Raw genomic sequence first — 15,065 nt, 5'->3', positions numbered from 1 at the left:
CATGCCCCAGTCAGACTGCGGTTTTTTATAAATAGTCACAGGCAGGTGCAACTACGCAATGGGAATTCCGTGTGCACCCACAGCATGGGTGGCTCCCTGGAACCCACCCGCTGTACATAAATGTATCCCATTGCAGTGCCCTGGACAGCAGAGCTAACGTCAGATTAAATGCAGGTGGGATTCGGCCAAAACTGCATGCCCCAGTCAGGCTCGAGTTTTTTATAAGTATACACAGGCACGTACATCTCCCTAATGGGAAGTCCATGTGGACCGACAGCATGGGTGGGTCCCAGGAAGCCACTGGCGGTACATAAATATATCCCATTGCAGTGCCCAGCACAGCTGATGTAACGTCAGCTTTAATGCAGGTGGGCAAAAAATTAATTGGATTACACTGTAGGCGAGGGCCCAAAAAAATTGGTGTACCAACAGTACTAATGTACCTCAGAAAAATTGCCCATGCCCAACCAAGAGGGCAGGTGAAACCCATTAATCGCTTTGGTTAATGTGGCTTAATTGGTAACTAGGCCTGGAGGCAGCCCAGTTAAAATAAAAATTGGTTCAGGTGCAAGTTTCAACGCTTTAATGAGCATTGAAACGTATAAAAATTGTTTACAAAAATTATATGACTGAGCCTTGTGGGCCTAAGAAAAATTGCCCGTTCGGCGTGATTACGTGAGGTTTCAGGAGGAGGAGCAGGAGGATGAATAGAATACACAGATTGATGAAGCAAAAAGGTCCCCGTTTTTGATGGTGATAGAGAACGATGCTTCCATCCGCAGGTGCAGCCTACGTATTGCTTAGGTATCGCTGCTGTCCGCTGGTGGAGAAGAGAAGTCTGGGGAAATCCAGGCTTTGTTCATCTTGATGAGTGTAAGCCTGTCGGCACTGTCGGTTGACAGGCGGGTACGCTTATCCGTGATGATTCCCCCAGCCGCACTAAACACCCTCTCTGACAAGACGCTAGCCGCAGGACAAGCAAGCACCTCCAGGGCATACAGCGCGAGTTCAGGCCACATGTTCAGCTTCGACACCCAGTAGTTGTAGGGGGCAGAGGCGTCACCGAGGACGGTCGTGCGATCGGCTACGTACTCCCTCACCATCCTTTTACAGTGCTCCCGCCAACTCAGCCTTGACTGGGGAGCGGTGACACAGTCTTGCTGGGGAGCCATAAAGCTGGCAAAGGCCTTGGAGAATGTTCCCCTGCCTGCGCTGTACATGCTGCCTGATCTCTGTGCCTACCCTGCTACCTGGCCCTCGGAACTGCGCCTTCTGCCACTAGCGCTGTTGAATGGGAATGTTACCATCAGTTTGTCCACCAGGGTCCTGTGGTATAGCATCACTCTCGAACCCCTTTCCTCTTCGGGTATGAGAGTGGAAAGGTTCTCCTTATACCGTGGGTCGAGCAGTGTGTACACCCAGTAATCCGTAGTGGCCAGAATGCGTGTAACGCGAGGGTCTCGAGAAAGGCATCCTAACATGAAGTCAGCCATGTGTGCCAGGGTACCTGTACGCAACACATGGCTGTCCTCACTAGGAAGATCACTTTCAGGATCCTCCTCCTCCTCCTCCTCCTCCTCAGGCCATACACGCTGAAAGGATGACAGGCAAGCAGCATGGGTACCCTCAGCAGTGGGCCAAGCTGTCTCTTCCCCCTCCTCCTCATGCTCCTCCCCCTCCTCCTCAACGCGCTGAGATATAGACATGAGGGTGCTCTGACTATCCAGCGACATACTGTCTTCCCCCGCCTCCGTTTCCGAGTGCAAAGCGTCTGCCTTTATGCTTTGCAGGGAACTTCTCAAAAGGCATAGCAGAGGAATGGTGACGCTAATGATTGCAGCATCCCCGCTCACCATCTGGGTAGACTCCTCAAAGTTTCCAAGGACCTGGCAGATGGCTGCCAACCAGGCCCACTCTTCTGTAAAGAATTGAGGAGGCTGACTCCCACTACGCCGCCCATGTTGGAGTTGGTATTCCACTATAGCTCTACGCTGCTCATAGAGTCTGGCCAACATGTGGAGCGTAGAGTTCCACCGCGTGGGCACGTCGCACAGCAGTCGGTGCACTGGCAGATTAAACCGATGTTGCAGGGTCCGCAGGGTGGCAGCGTCCGTCTTGGACTTGCGGAAATGTGCGCTGACCCGGCGCACCTTTCCGAGCAGGTATGACAAGAGTGGGTAGCTTTTCAGAAAGCGCTGAACCACCAAATTAAAGACATGGGCCAGGCATGGCACGTGCGTGAGGCTGCCGAGCTGCAGAGCCGCCACCAGGTTACGGCCGTTGTCACACACGACCATGTCTGGTTGGAGGCTCAGCGGCGAAAGCCAGCAGTCGGTCTGCACTGTCAGACCCTGCAGCAGTTCGTGGGCCGTGTGCCTCTTCTCTCCTAAGCTGAGTAGTTTCAGCACAGCCTGCTGACGCTTGCCCACCGCTGTGCTGCCATGCCACACAACACCGACTGCTGGTGACGTGCTGCTGCTGCTGACACATCTTGATTGCGAGACAGAGGTTGCGTTGGAGGAGGAGGAGGAGGGTGGTTTAGTGGAGGAAGCATACACCGCCGCAGATACCAGCACCGAGCTGGGGCCCGCAATTCTGGGGGTGGGTAGGAAGTGAGCGGTCCCAGGCTCTGACTCTGTCCCAGCCTCCACTTAATTCACCCAATGTGCCGTCAGGGAGATATAGTGGCCCTGCCCGCCTGTGCTTGTCCATGTGTCCGTTGTTAAGTGGACCTTGGCAGTAACCGCGTTGGTGAGGGCGCGTACAATGTTGCGGGAGACGTGGTCGTGCAGGGCTGGGACGGCACATCGGGAAAAGTAGTGGCGACTGGGAACCGAGTATCGCGGGGCCGCCGCCGCCATCATGCTTTTGAAAGCCTCCGTTTCCACAAGCCTATACGGCAGCATCTCCAGGCTGATCAATTTGGCTATGTGCACGTTTATCGCTTGAGCGTGCGGGTGCGTGGCGGCGTACTTGCGCTTGCGCTCAAACAGTTGCGCTAGTGACATCTGGACGCTGCGCTGAGAGACACTGCTGGATTGGGCCGAGGACAGCGGAGGTGAGGGTGTGGGTGCAGGCCGGTAGGCACTCGTGCCTGTGTCCTCAGAGGGGGGTTGGATCTCTGTGGCAAGTTGGGGCACAGGGGGAGAGGCAGTGGTGCAAACCGGAGGCGGTGAACGGCCTTCGTCCCACCTTGTGGGGTGCTTGGCCATCATATGCCTGCGCATGCTGGTGGTGGTGGCTCCCCAGCTGATCTTGGCGCGACAAAGGTTGCACACCACTGTTCGTCGGTCGTCAGGCGTCTCTGTGAAAAACTGCCACACCGTAAAGCACCTTGGCCTCTGCAGGGTGGCATGGCGCGAGGGGGCGCTTTGGGAAACAGTTGGTGGATTATTCGGTCTGGCCCTGGCTCTACCCCTGGCCACCGCACTGGCTCGTCCTGTGCCCACACCCTGACTTGGGCCTCCGCGTCCTCGCCCGCGTCCACGTCCTCTAGGCCTACCCCTCGGCATGCTGTATTACCAGTAGTGCAGAAACAGAACGCTGTAATTAAATGTGCCGCTTATTGGCCTGTGGTTGGAGGCTGACTTCGCTTACGGAACGCACAGCAGAGCCAGGAAAGAATTTTGCGCAAGCCTGCTGTAACAATTAGCTGGCTGCGTATGAATTAGGACAACTACCCCCAGCAGAGACGCAGTACACTGAGGACGGTCACAGGCAGCCCAAATAGATTTTTTTTCCCAAATGTTTTTGGAAAGGCCCACTGCCTATATACACTAAATATGTCTTCTGTCCCTGCCTCACCACTACTGGCCGTGGACTATGTAAAATTACTGCAGACTGTTTCACTGTGGACAGGAATACAGTGGTGATGTAACAGACAACACAGAGCCAGGAAATAATTTTGCTCAAGCCTGCTGTAACACTTAGCTGGCTGCGTATGAATTAGGACAACTACCCCCAGCAGAGACCCAGTACACTGAGGACGGTCACAGGCAGCCCAAATAGATTTTTTTTCCCCAAATGTTTTTGGAAAGGCCCACTGCCTATATACACTAAATATGTCGTCTGTCCCTGCCTCACCACTACTGGCCCTGGACTATGTAAAATTACTGCAGGACGCAATGCTCTGCATGGCCGATATACAAAAAAAAAAAAATGTGCAACACTGCAAAAAGCAGCCTCCACACTACTGCACACGGTTAGATGTGGCCCTAAGAAGGATCGTTGGGGTTCTTGAAGCCTAAAATAACTCCTAACACTCTCCCTATAGCAACTCCAGCAAGACAGCACTTTCCCTGAACTATGTCAGAATGCATCTGTGGCGAGCCGCGGGAGGGGCCGATTTATATACTCGGGTGACAACTGATCTCGCCAGCCACTCACTGCAGGGGGGTGGTATAGGGCTTGAACGTCGCAGGGGGAAGTTGTAATGCCTTCCCTGTCTTTCTATTGGCCAGAAAAGCGCGCTAACGTCTCAGAGATGAAAGTGAAAGTAACTCGAACATCGCGTGGTGCTCGTTTCGAATAACGAGCATCTCGAACACGCTAATACTCGAATGAGCATCAAGCTCGGACGAGTACATTCGCTCATCTCTAGTCTTCAATAGTATTTGCCTGGAAAAACCATTTAATTCCATCAATATTTTTTAATCAATCAATTTAAAACCTGAAAGTATGTGCATTGTAGAGAAATAGTATTAGCACTGTAACAGTGCTATTCTTGCTTAAGAACTGTGTCTGGTATTGCAATCAGGCTCCATTTACTTGAAATGGGTTGCAGTATTAGATATAGTCCATGAACAAGAGTGGTGCTGTTCTTAGAAAAAAAAGCAGATGCTTTTCTCTAATCTCATATAAACTTTTTACAACTGTGAATATATCAGCACCGGGAATTCAACTGTAGGCTATAATTTATGTTATTCCAGTTTAGTGGAATATTTTTAATAGATTTACATAGTTGTTACTTATTTTTATGTAGGCGATGTCTACTTGTAAACTGTAAATCCATGGATTGCATATTGTGCCATAGATTTCACTCATTGAAAGCTATGGTGAAAATCTGCAACACATCCGCAACAAAATTAGCATATTGCAGATTTTAAAAATTTGCACCACACTTTTTTTTCCACATAGAAAATATCTGCAGCATGTGGATGAGATTTGTAAAATCTCATCCACTTGGCTGGTACAGTGGTGCGATACAGATTTTAATTGGAAAAATCTACAGTGAATCTACTATATCAGAGTTCACACTATCTTTTCTCCTTAGGGGAGCAACTATATACGGCGAATGAGGAGATTCAAATGGCCATGCACACTCCTCTGGGTAATATGCAAATAAGGGAGATGGAGGATTTACTCCATCTCCCTTATTTGCAGAGTTCACACTAAAATGTATATGTCTAAACATACACTTTTAATGCTACCTCTTATCATATTTCTTATGGTAAGGGATAGATTTATGGTCACAGCAGGCCCATCAGAAAGTAGCAATAGGTTATGTTGTTAAAAGGTACTAGAGAATTTACGTATTTATTGGCTATTGTGAGTTTCTACATTCTGAGGTGAACTGTTTTGTAGTCTTCAAGTCAAGATTTTGGAAACTATAGTTTGTTTGAACATATGCAGTAAATCCATATTGTCCCTCTTAAAATAAAGCTGCATCCTTCAATAACATTTGCTATATAGTAAGCAAATGTATTAGTTTAGAATATTTGTAATATATTTCTTATTTGTTGATTTATCTTTTTAGTTCGTTTTTTTACTCCATAGAAAAAATGTTTCCACCTGTTTTTCATAACTAGACTAAGAGTAATTCACAATTGGACTAAGAAAGAGAGTAATAATTATTGCTGAAACATGTAAGCTACGAGTTCTTGTTTTGTGTATGGCCTCTTAGTTTTTCATATGTCAAAAGTAATGGAATAAAACTCAATTTTATGGATATTGTTTCCATGCTTAGGCTCCTCTTCCTCCACAAAACAGTTTTATCAGTTCTTTTAAAGAGAAAACTACTGGGGCAGGCAGCAAGAACTGAAGTAATCTGGCTAAAGGACATAGTTTGACAAAGTGGGATATAAATTGCACATGCCTCCCTTTCCCAGAAGTAAGCCTCAGGTACAGGGGACTCGCTGGTGTGGGAGTAACCCAGGAAGTCAATGATACTGAAGGATCCAGCACTCTCACCAGATCACCTTTGCATCTCTTAGCAGTACTATGCAGTTAAGAGTAAGCTTCTCCTTGACATCATCCATTTTATCTAAAGTCAACGAAGAAGAGATGTAGGAGGAGGAGGTATTGTGTCAAAGGAATGGCAAGGCAAATGTTGAAGAAGAGGCTCTCAATGAACACCTGGAAAGTGATGATGATGATGATGAAGTTATCAAGGAATAACAACATGAAAGAGTGAAGTGAATGCGAGTCTTAGCACAATTGCTACAAAAAATGTGGAATGCTAGAAGTGAAAGTGCCACAGATAGTAATGGCCATGTTTTGTTTTCTGTATGAGATCAAGGGAATAACAAAGAGTGCTGCCTTCTCATTCAGATTAAGATCAGTATCACTGAAGGTGTGATGAATAATTATAAAACATTGTATAGAATCTGGTAACTTTTTAAGTGGTGGGATGATGCTCACCTTGAGAAGGGGGAAGAAAGCTTTATTATCACTTGTAAACTCACCAGGGTTGTTTCTAGTTCTCAGCATGCACACATATACAGCCAAGAGTATGATTGTTAAAAACAGTGGTACCCACCTGTGCATAACAAGTGTAGCATTATATTTCACTTAAACAAAGAGGTTTGTGGCCATTTTTAATTTGTGTAAATGGCACAATATATGTGGCATCATCACACCATCCTGTGGATAAAGACTGGTCAAAAAGACTTTGCGCATCATTCTTTTTCTCAGTCTAATTTAAATTCCCAGACAAATAATGCAGTGTCTTCATGTTGTCTTGTCTTACTGCTCTTGGTGCAGGCGTTGGTAATGTTGTTTTTGGGCAGCAAAAAGAATTCTGCTGCACATATGAATACAATGTACACCAAAGGCAGTGTTTTGTCTTACTTCATCAAACCCTACAGGAGTTTTTGGGCATTGAACATAAAAATATTCTAATGTGGAAGCCAGACTATGAAACCAATCACTCCAACAAGCTGGTTAAAGTATTTGATGACTACAGCGCTAGAAGACAACCAGACAGTACATCAGAGAGTGGAGCATTTCTCTGCATTATTGCTCAATTACCTTAAACACTATAAAAGCAGCTGCACTAGTAACCATATTGGTAGCAAATTGTCATACATAATGCCAAAAATTTAAACCATTGAATAAACTGATCCATATGGTCTTGACCATATTAAATACTGAAAATAGGGTCAGTGTCTTCCTGGACTGCAAGCCAACTTCAGGAGAACATCGAATTGAGGATTTTGTTTGCTTTGAAGCTAACAGACTGAAGCAGTGGTATGAACATTCTTAGCTTGTTATGCAAATCCTAGATTATTCTGTAGGTAGATTCACAATCACAAGTTGCATATGGTTAGTTGCCCTTGAAATTGTAAAGTTTCAGCTACTTGTACCTGATAAAATGGTCTAAAGTATAAGGAAATTAAACTACAATTTAAGAGTATCCGTGTCAGGAATGGGGGTAGTGGATCGTGTAGGAGTGCTCAGTTTGGCATAACTTATTTGCCAAACATGTTGGAAATCCATTTATCTATCTATTATACTTTTTGAGAAGGCCAATCCTTATCTAAAACAGATTTGTTTGTATTTTCAGTTCCCTTCTGCACTGTATATATAGGCTCTTCTTAAAGAAGACGTATATGTAGACACACTGTGTCAGAGGAACATGCATCATTTTAAAGACGTTTTCCTTCTTTTAGCCTTTTTAGAATAAGTTTAGAGTCCCAGCTCGCCATTGTTTGGTGACCACCATGTTTGTATTCTTCCACCTATTTACAGTTGAGAACCTCCAGTCAAATATTCTGTGCAACTAGAACCAGATGGTCAGATTCAGTAAATTTTAGATTTTACATTTCATGACTACAGTATACTGTAAATTTTAATGAATGGTGGAGCTTTACTTTTTAGAATTGTACATCATATTTTCATGTTCAACTCAAAATTTGAAATGTAAATATAAATATGATTTAACCAGCAGTATTAACATGCAATATTGATACTAAAGGTACACTTCGGGCAAAATTTATACATGACATAGGCACTGAAAAAATACCAAAAAGAGATTATTTGTGTCATGCACTGCTCCTTCAATCTCTGGAATATGCATAACATGTTATATTAGTTTTTTTCAGAGTATTTCTTTTAATTGTTAATCATTTGATCAGTTATTTAACATTGCAAAAATAGTTCAATAGTTCAATAGGTAATGCTTTAACAACCACATGCTATGAATGACTATGTAAGACGTATCAATTTTTCTTCATCATATTATCAATAATTATTTGAAGATATATAGATTTATTGTAAACAGGTCAGTTTTGGTCTTATTGACTGTGATTTGCTCCATTCTTGCATTCTAGTTTTGCATAACAAAACCTTTTCCATCTCGATCAGTATCCCCAAATGAACGCTGGATACGAGCCTCAAGAATGCAGAAATGGTTACTTCCAAACATTAACATGCAACTTTTATAACTGCTGAAGGTATTTAGCCATATGGTCTGTTTGGATATGCTTATCTAATACTAAAGGTTTTTGCTCTAGACCTCTCTAGACCTCTTCTATTGTTTAACCCTTTCCAATCCACTGTCTGACATCTGAAGACATTCTGATTAAAGGCTGTACAGCTCTGATGTCAGAAGACGTCCAGCAGGGTATTCTTATTGTATATTACTGGCCGCTCTGTTGTCGGGGGCCTCTCCAGCATGTCCCATACTGTAGTACTGGCTCTAGCCAGCAGATGGCGTCATTGCATAACGGCAGAAAGAGAAAGCCCCCTAGGAACCCCTGAATCCAAAATTGGATTGCAAAGGGTTAAAAGTAACATAGGAAAACTATGGATACTCAATAGGTGCCATCTCAGGTGAAAGAGTTGCTGCAAAGAATGTCTCTCACTCTGGAGGACTCAACACTACCATGTATTACAGGGTTATATGGTCACCCATTCAACTATTTCTAACCTTATCACCAGCGGGTCTTCATTTAGAGGAGTGATTCTTCAGATTTGGACAGTGCTTTAACCAAATGATCATAATGCCCAGCAAAATTAGTATATCTGCATAACACAAAATAATATTTATGTTTTGCAAAAATATTTGCTCAGCTGGCTTAAATGAAACTTCTAACTCTTGGATGTAATATGCATAAATTATATGGTAAAATGTCACAACTAGAAAAATGTTCAGAAAAGAAGATGCTCAAGTTATTTTATATTGATAGTCATAATAATATTCATAGCACAGGTTACAAATAATGAAATACATACTAGGAAATATACTTGTGACATAACAGTAGTATACATTTTGCAGTAATTTCCAGTTTACCTCCTTTGTTCTTTTAATTCAGTGTTTGGACTTTTGAGAGCAACTCGGATGAAATAACCATGCTCAAAATAAATAATAACCAAGCAAAGAAGCATTTCTGAAAAGGTTACCGTGTATGCCAGTAGCAATACATCTATTTGTTAAATGATGTTATCTTATGCAGTAAAAACACTATATAAAAGCTAAAAATAGAGAAAAGTAATTCTATCACAATATTTTACAATAACAGATATTTTAGAATATCTATGATAAAGAAAGCAAAATTATATTAACAAGTAATGAACATTTCTGGATATGATAAAGATTTGTAATATCTATCTATCTATCTATCTATCTATCTATCTATCTATCTCATATCTATCTATTTATCTATCTATCTATCTATCTATCTATCTATCTATCTCATATCTATCTATTTATCTATCTATCTCATATCTATCTATCTATCTATCTATCTATCTATCTATCTATCTATCTATCTATCTATCTTCCTATCTTCCTATCTATCTATCTATCTATCTATCTATCTATCTATCTATCTATCTATCTATCTATCTATCTATCTATCTTTCTATCTATCTATCCATCTATAAATACAAGATACCAGAAAATGCATGAATGTTAATGTTGACCTTGGTATTCTTACTAAACATTTGTTTAAACTGTTTATAGATGAAATGCTGTTGAATTAATGAAATATTGGCCCTAGAGAATGGTAAATTCATTATAATACTCCCCTTAAATGCATGATTGCCTGCATTAGCTCGGCGAAGTTTGAAATGAATAACTTATGAATGGAAGGTGTGTTAATTTGTTTCCATCTGTACCTAAGTCCTTGCATATAATTATTTGTCAAGGACATTTCAAGACTAAACTCTGCACTTCATATGTTGCTTTGTGTATTTTATTATGCATTTTAACCATAAAGTTTAACATGTCATATAGTTTCAGCTAAAACAATCGTAGATCAAATCAACACCCTGAATTATTTAAGTATAATGAAATGGTATTTTTGTTTCATTTGAGTATTTTATTTTAAAAAAATCAAAAGTAATTTTGTATATGGGGTACGATTGATCAATGAATTGTCTCAGCTTCTCATTATTGTTGACATAAACCTTTTTGATGGATTCATTACTGATTGCATTTCATTTTACTGTTTGTCTCTGTCTTTTTCTGGTTGAATTCAACTGATGTCTATGCAATATTTCGTAAAAGGATATGAGAAATCCCGAAGTTTAAACAACATAGCTGGCTTGACTGGCAATGCCTTGAGACTGTCTCCAGTAACATCACCCTACAGTTCACCTTGTCCTCTCAGACGTTCTCGGTCTCCTATCCCATCTATCTTATAAAACAGACTACACCAATCTGACAAGTAGAATTGTCTCAAGCACTATTGACCACATAATGGAAAAAAATTAAATGTAGCATTAACTCTAGACTCTATCCAGACAACATAAACACCGCATAATCTCAACGGGAAATGCTAGGAAACACCATTCTGTCAGCAGACATTTAACTACGATGCTCATAAAGTTATTTATCCTGTGGAGTTTGTGCATATCTACTGACCTTCTGATTTCTTTCTGGCAATAAAAAGGATAGAGTATGGATGGATCGGCCAGTATATTTAATGATTACATATATTTTCAGGGACATACAGCTTTACCAATGTGCTTCCAAATGATAACCAACACTTCATTGAACGTTCATTTCTTGTGAGTTTCTGATCCATTCTGAAGATGTCTGGGATCCTGTCTTTAGCGCTCGCAGTGTAACAGATCAGACCATTTGCATGGACCATCTCGTCTATACATCATATCAATGCAATGTTGCAGATTATAGGGGCTACAAAATGGCTCCAAACATAAGCTTGGCATCGTATCATTTGCTAATCAGTTGTCCTGCCAATAGGATTTTGTTTTTATCTTCTTATTTCCGTTAGTATTTTTAGATGACTTTATTTGTTTAATACTGTGTAATAGAGTACCGAAATGTCTCTGGTTGTTTGCACACAGATAACTGCAAAGAGGTTGTCATTACTGGTTACACGCAAGCAGAGGCCAGATCTCTTTCATAATGGCTTGGGAAGGCACAATACATGTGAAAAAGGTAACTGCCATCCAGGCTTGCAATTTTAAGCTAGCAGGTCTTCTTCTTACACAAGGGTTCTTCAAATTTTCCACTTGCAAAATTCTAAGAACTAGAGAAAGAAGCTTGTGTACTGCATGTTTCAGTTAAATGATGAGGGCTGTATATTTTATTGAGGATTTTTTTGACCAGCCTTAAACATCTGGAATCAAATTTGGCATTTTTAAGTCAACGTTATATCAATTATTTCTTTTGAAATTTGTTTGTCATATATGTTCATGTTGGTTCGTCTAACCAGTTGTTAAGTTGTTTCATCCACCTCTCTTCAAACACTCAAACTGTGCCTGTACACAACTAGTTCAAGGCTGCATTCTTTTCTTTTGCGTTTTGCTGTGTTTTATGTGCTTTAAGTATGGTTGATGTTCTATTGAATTGAATTATGTAGAAAGTAAATTACTTATTTTTGACCTGATATAAAAGCCATTAACCATTTCCACTTATGCAGCAAGTGATCTATTTCTAAAGATAAAATAATGTTCAATTATACTACATTTAGAATAGGCCAACATTATTACTCTAGCTGTTGTTGAATCATATCTACCAGCATAATCAGTCAGTCTGTAGGCACTTTATAGAACATGAAATACATTGCACCCTCAACAGCTAATGAGTGATTGGTTACCTATTCTTAATGGAGTTTTAAGAATTAGCAAAATGGTTCTTTTTTTTCTCGGAACAGTGCCACTCTTGTTCATGGTTCATGTCTGGTATTTTACCTCACCTTCATTAAATTGAATGAATTAGAACAAGCTGCAATACCAGACACAGCCAATGGACAAGAGTGACAGACCTGCTTTACTGATCCCAGACAATCACTTTAACTCATTGTGAAATCAATTTTTAGGCATTCGAAATATTGTTATTTTCTTATTCTTAATGAAACATACTAAACAATACTAAACACTGAAGTCATTCTCACAACTTCTATTTTTCAAGTAAACAGCAGGTAGCCCTTTTCTTGATTCCTAATTGTGGCACTTGACACCAGGTCAGATTCACAAACTCTAGACATTGGTAATTGCCTTTACCTGTGAAGCAGATTGTACCAATAGTACAATAAACATGCATTTGGTCTCTAATATAATATAGATAAATATAAGATATGTATATCGCATTTAGAGTTTTAAGGAAGCATGACTGAAAGGACCCTTTGACCTTTCTCTAAAAATGGAGCACAATAAGACAATACGTTAATGCCCTTTTAACTGCCCAGCACTGCTGGAGAACATGCTGCTTTCTGACTTACAGGTCTTGTGACATCTGACATCAGTGTTTAGCTTGCCTGCTTAATTAAAAGTTGTGATGTTTTGGGCTGGTGATAAGAAGAAAATAATGTAGGACAAACTTCAAAGTTAGTACGATGTTCAGCAAATTGTTATCCATCTGAATTAAGCAATGTGTTTTATTCATAAAGTATTTTAAATTATAATAGTTTATACCAGAATCAATAGGAAAAAAAGAATTTATATAGAAATCAATAATGATCCTATTTTAAACTATACAAATGATATGATAGTGAAAACATTAGTATAGTATTTTAATCAAGGGATTAATACAATATTTGGTGCTGCTGTTATTGACTACAGTGTTATACGGGATTTATCATGGATTTGTGACTGCTGAAAAGGGGACAGTGGAATTTAGCCATAACAAGGACTATACTGGAAAGAAACTCCTGCTGGTGAATGGGCCCTAGATGTAAGCCTCTCATGTTTCAAGGTAGTGAATAAGATCTGATGTCCAGCTTGATCTGCAAAGTGCAACAATCACAGACTGAAATGTTTCAGATGCCAACAACCTGAAAGGTCTGTGCTGGCAAATTAGTTGTAAATAAATGTGAGCATGGAATATACGCTATTTTCATCAATATGAGTACATGTTCGGTTGTACGGTTCCTATTGATTAATGTATGTGTGTAAAATTCCCATACATTTTGGATTACCTCACAATCCCTGCAGTACTCTAGTTTGTGCTGTAGACTGTATAGAAATGCACATAAAAGGTGTCTGTTGACTTCTCAAGATCTGTTTAAACAGGTCTATCCTCATTTATTGCTGTTTGTATTGCAGAAGATATATAGTACAGTAGGCTCCAGTTCACTAAGTGGTGCTGTTCCATTAGATGTTGTAGGAGCAACAGACACAAAGCTGCCACGGTGTCTTCGGATGTTGTCTTCTGGGACACAATCACTTAGTACTCATGGACTGTAATTCATAACCCATCGAATAAGTGTATTGTACTATTTTCCTTTATCCTAGTATATTTCATGTTAAACCTGCCAGAATTATTTTGCCATTGAAAATTAACATGTTAGCTGGCAATTCTTACCATCCATTCTATGAGATAAAATGTATTACTGATAAAATCATGGTGGCAAGAATATATTGATAGTGTGTGCTTAACTCCATTGCTTTGTCTTCACTACAGGATCCAGCAGCATAAATATTTGTTGTATAAGAATATTCATTTTATTTTTTTGCCAAGGAAAGAGATATCTTTTTATCTGTGCTGTGCTATAAAAATGTGAATTGTTACCTGTTACTCTGTCCATGATAATGTACATTTCGGTTCATAAAATAAAATATTTTTCCTTTATTTAAAGAACAGTTCTTGTTGTCCTTTTCTTCTTCTGCAAATAACTTTTTGAGAAGTCCATTCACATGGTCATATGTCCCAGATCTGCAGAACGTAACATGGTTTAAATCTAATATCAAAGAAATTACTGAGTAAACAGGACATGGTAATGAAGGCAGTGTACCATTAAACTTTGTTAGCATTGGAAATCTACATAACAGTGGACAGTAATAAGGTTAAGTAGATGAATGAAATAATAAGACATTGCTTAGAGATTCCACAATTAAGAGTGCATGCTGTTAACTTGGTGAAGCAACAGAGAAGGGCCAGCACTCTCATTGTGTTGATCATACGGTAAAGAACATTTGAGCAAAATATCAGAAATGTGTGGATGCTCACACAATGCTTTCTCCACACACTTGCCTACTTCAGCACATTGTAAGCAAATACATTTTACAAACCACATTATTAAGTCATTACTTAATTCAGAAATCCTGTACTGACTATACTATTTACTTGCTTATGGCTATGGCTATATTCTGCAGAGCTGAACATCTCTAGTTTTAATAAAATATTGAAGGTTTCTTAATTCTTAGCATTCATACTAATTTCATCATTGGTAAAAAAAATTTTGTGAGTCTTTGAGATCTGTAGATTACATGTGATTAGACTTCAATAAATGTACTGTTCTTACAGGTTAAAAGCAATTAATGGAAAATAGGGGAACCAATTGTACTTTAAGGTAAGTGGAAGCAGAGGCTAGAAATACTGGAGTATTCTAATTCATCCTTGTGAGATTAAAGGGGTTGTCCGGCCACACAGGGTA

General features: G+C 40.4%; 1 protein-coding gene across 8 annotated transcripts in view; it reads left to right on the top strand.

Moving 5' to 3' along the window:
* Positions 1–13,604, top strand: part of KCNC2 (potassium voltage-gated channel subfamily C member 2) — a 261,742-nt gene extending 248,138 nt beyond the window's left edge. For 5 of the 8 annotated variants that reach the window (XM_066591653.1, XM_066591648.1, XM_066591646.1 and 2 more), the window contains one exon: positions 10,730–10,866. In XM_066591653.1, the coding sequence (XP_066447750.1) occupies positions 10,730–10,866 (137 nt within the window). Of the gene's footprint in view, positions 1–10,729; positions 10,867–11,532; positions 11,658–13,251 lie in introns of those variants that run through there. The other 3 variants (XM_066591654.1, XM_066591651.1, XM_066591649.1) reach the window with 2 other exon arrangements.
* The last annotated feature ends 1,461 nt before the right edge of the window (positions 13,605–15,065 follow it).

Source organism: Eleutherodactylus coqui, chromosome 2 (genome assembly GCF_035609145.1).
Source record: "Eleutherodactylus coqui strain aEleCoq1 chromosome 2, aEleCoq1.hap1, whole genome shotgun sequence".
NCBI lineage: Eukaryota > Metazoa > Chordata > Amphibia > Anura > Eleutherodactylidae > Eleutherodactylus > Eleutherodactylus coqui.
The sequence above is the reverse complement of the archived record's forward strand: the minus strand, read 5'-3'. Positions and strand labels throughout refer to the sequence as shown.